This window comes from Capsicum annuum, unplaced genomic scaffold, assembly GCF_002878395.1.
Source record: "Capsicum annuum cultivar UCD-10X-F1 unplaced genomic scaffold, UCD10Xv1.1 ctg5235, whole genome shotgun sequence".
Classification (NCBI taxonomy): domain Eukaryota; kingdom Viridiplantae; phylum Streptophyta; class Magnoliopsida; order Solanales; family Solanaceae; genus Capsicum; species Capsicum annuum.
Window position 1 is genome coordinate 622 of NW_025860370.1, and position 2,912 is coordinate 3,533.

The following is a 2,912-nucleotide window of genomic DNA, read 5'->3' on the forward strand; positions in this document are numbered from 1 at the left end:
ACTTTTTCTTGTTTTTCACTTTTTCAAATACAACTCCAAGTTGTTTTTGAAATTCTCATAGCCAAACATCAACTTGGAGTTGGATTTGACATAAAGTAAATTTTTTTCTGAAAAAGTGAAAAAAAATCATGGCCAAACGGATTAAAATCCTGAATTCGCCTTCTGATATTTCGATGTCATTATCTTTGGAAATCATCCTTGTAAGATTTGCCTATGGCCATAAAATGACACACTTACAGTGAAAAAAATTTCTTCCAAAAAGAAAATCTAATACAAGAAGAAAAGATATGAAATAAATAATAGAGGGAAAAACTATACAAAGCTGATAGTCTTGAAGATGGTACACATCAAGCAAATTATTGTTTGAGCTTAATCTGTACATGTGCAGATAGGACCATTATATCTTCCAGGAATGGTTTTGCACCTGAACTCTTCATCGACGTTGTTTTTTGACCGGGAGGCCCAGAGCTAACTATCGAGACTCTGGACTATCCAGACACATACTTCATGAAATGGTTCATGCATGTTTGTTGCTTAACTGCTAAAGAAGTAACCACTTGCTAACCTTGCTAGTGGGGCCGAACTATTCATGCGTTTGAGTCTTCAATGTGGTCATTTTTTTCTGCAGTTCCAAGTTTGACATCCGTTCCAGCTCCAATGCACGTTCGAGCTTTTATCCAGACAAATAAAACATTTGGTGTGATAAGAGGACAAGCAAACGATAAACATCATAGCAATGTAACACGAATAATGAAGTACTACCTTAGCTGCTCGGTTGCTCCATTCTCCCAGAATAGCTCTGAGTCTCTCGTTTTCTTCTACATACTGTTTCAGAGAGAGATGTTATGCACTCTTTCATCGAAAAATAAAAAAGGCAGGATCATGTGCTACTGTGTGAGTCCAAATACTATACAGACAACAATGAAGATAGAATATACTTAGTCGTGATCGACTAACTACTACCTACGACTCTTATACCAGTGCAGAAGTACAGTCTGCTCAACACAACAACATACCCAGTGTAGTTCCACAAAGTTGGGTGCGAGAAGGGTAGAATGTATGCAGACCTTAACACTTCCTCAAAGGTAGAGAGGTTGTTTTAGATAGACCCTCGGCTCAAGGAAAACAGTCCAAAATTGTCCAGAAAAAAAGTAACGGAAGTACAAGAAATATCAGATAATAACAAAAAAGTAGATATTACAGACTGATCAATGTACTAAATTTTTCAAAAAGGGTCCAATTTTGTTAGGTCGATAAATGATTAACGTCAAAAGTTAATACTTACTACATAAAAATGAAAGATGTGTGCTTGGAATCTCACAGGCATGTTGTTGTATAAGACTTGTGTAGCGGACCACATTTAACAAATTAAATAAAACTTGCGATGACAGTTGAGAAACAACAAACTGATTAACAGGGAAGTATTGCCAGGAGCCATGAAATACAGAAGAACGTGCTAAATTCTTTCAAAATGGTTCACTTTTATTAGGCCGATACACGACGACATGAATACGTCAATGTTATTTTATAATAAGCTCATCATTCATCGCAAATAAGTCCCAATTTCTTAATGGAAGAAGATTTCAAGATCCAAGCAAGTTAGAATCAACATAAGTGACCATTCGCAGAAGAAAATTAAATCCAGCTGTAAGTACACCAAATACAACTTCTTTCATTGCCCAAAAATGTTGACTATTAAAGCATATTCTAATACACACCTGATTGTTTGCATTGCGAATACGCTGAATCTCAGCGTCTTTCTCCTCTATAATAGATCGAGCAAGCCTCAGCTCAGATTGCAATTGATTCATCTGAAACCCACAAGTATTTAGTAGAAGAGGTAAAGGGATAAAACAGGATGCGCTAAACTTTGAGTTTCAAAGCAAGATCTTGTGAGAAAAGAAATTACATTCTTAATTAAAAAAACAACTTACCACCACAATACAATAAGGGAATACGAGAGGAGAATCTCATTCAAAACGAAGCCCACAAAACAGGCATTCAATTGCACGTGTACTATTCAGAACCATATGTCTGTTGGAATTGAAAAAAGGACAAAGCCGCATGCCACACATTACCTCAGCTTTGAGTGTGCGTAACTCTTGATCTCGAGTAGCCAACAAATGAGCAAGATCTACCTGGAAGAACCAAGACGAGTCGTTAACTTCATCACTTTCAAAACTTCATCCCAGATTCTAGTGATTAATGACTATACAAGATGGCTGATCTCATTATCAGCAGTCCCATATTATACAGTTACCAATTTTTCTTTAAGAAAACAAATTCTCCAGAAATCAGAAGGATGTGTGTGCTAGTGTATGCAATATTGTTCTCAGCATATATGATATTTCTTCCTTTTGATACTTTTTCCCTTTTTGGGCATGAATGGTTTCAGGAGAGGTCTGAAATACTAGGGTTAGGTGGTTAAACAGGACACAACACAGCTCCATCTTACCGAACATGAACATAGATGGGAGATTATGGAGGACACCGATTAGTGTGGAAGGTTGGTAGGTAGTTGAGTGTAGTCTCGTTTATCATTACGCCCTAGTATTACTCTTGTAGGCCTTTGTTCCTGATAAAGAAATAGACATTGGACCTAACTCAACCTCAAAAGCTAGTTCATGATGGGAGGATTGCCCAAAACCATATAAGGAGACCAAGGACCCTTTAACCCACCGATGTGGGACTCCAACACCCCCCGCACGCCCTAGACTGGACATCTGGAGCGTGGACAATATAAGATGTGGGGTGTGGGGGGGGCGCAACATCGGAAACAATGAATTCTGTGGGACTCCAACACATCCCGCATGCCCTAGACTGGACATCTGGAGTGTAGACAATATAAGACCGGGGGGGGACATCGCCTGACTCTGATACCATGATAAAGAAGTGGACCTTGGGCCTAACTC

General features: G+C 38.5%; 1 protein-coding gene across 1 annotated transcript in view; it reads right to left on the minus strand.

Moving 5' to 3' along the window:
* Positions 1-239: 239 nt before the first annotated feature.
* Positions 240-2,912, minus strand: part of LOC107840903 (protein FIP1) — a gene marked incomplete at its 5' end in the record, with an annotated part of 8,645 nt that continues 5,972 nt past the window's right edge. The window contains 4 exon segments of the mRNA XM_047404120.1: positions 240-670; positions 763-825; positions 1,719-1,811; positions 2,079-2,138. Of these exon segments, the coding sequence (XP_047260076.1) occupies positions 584-670; positions 763-825; positions 1,719-1,811; positions 2,079-2,138 (303 nt within the window).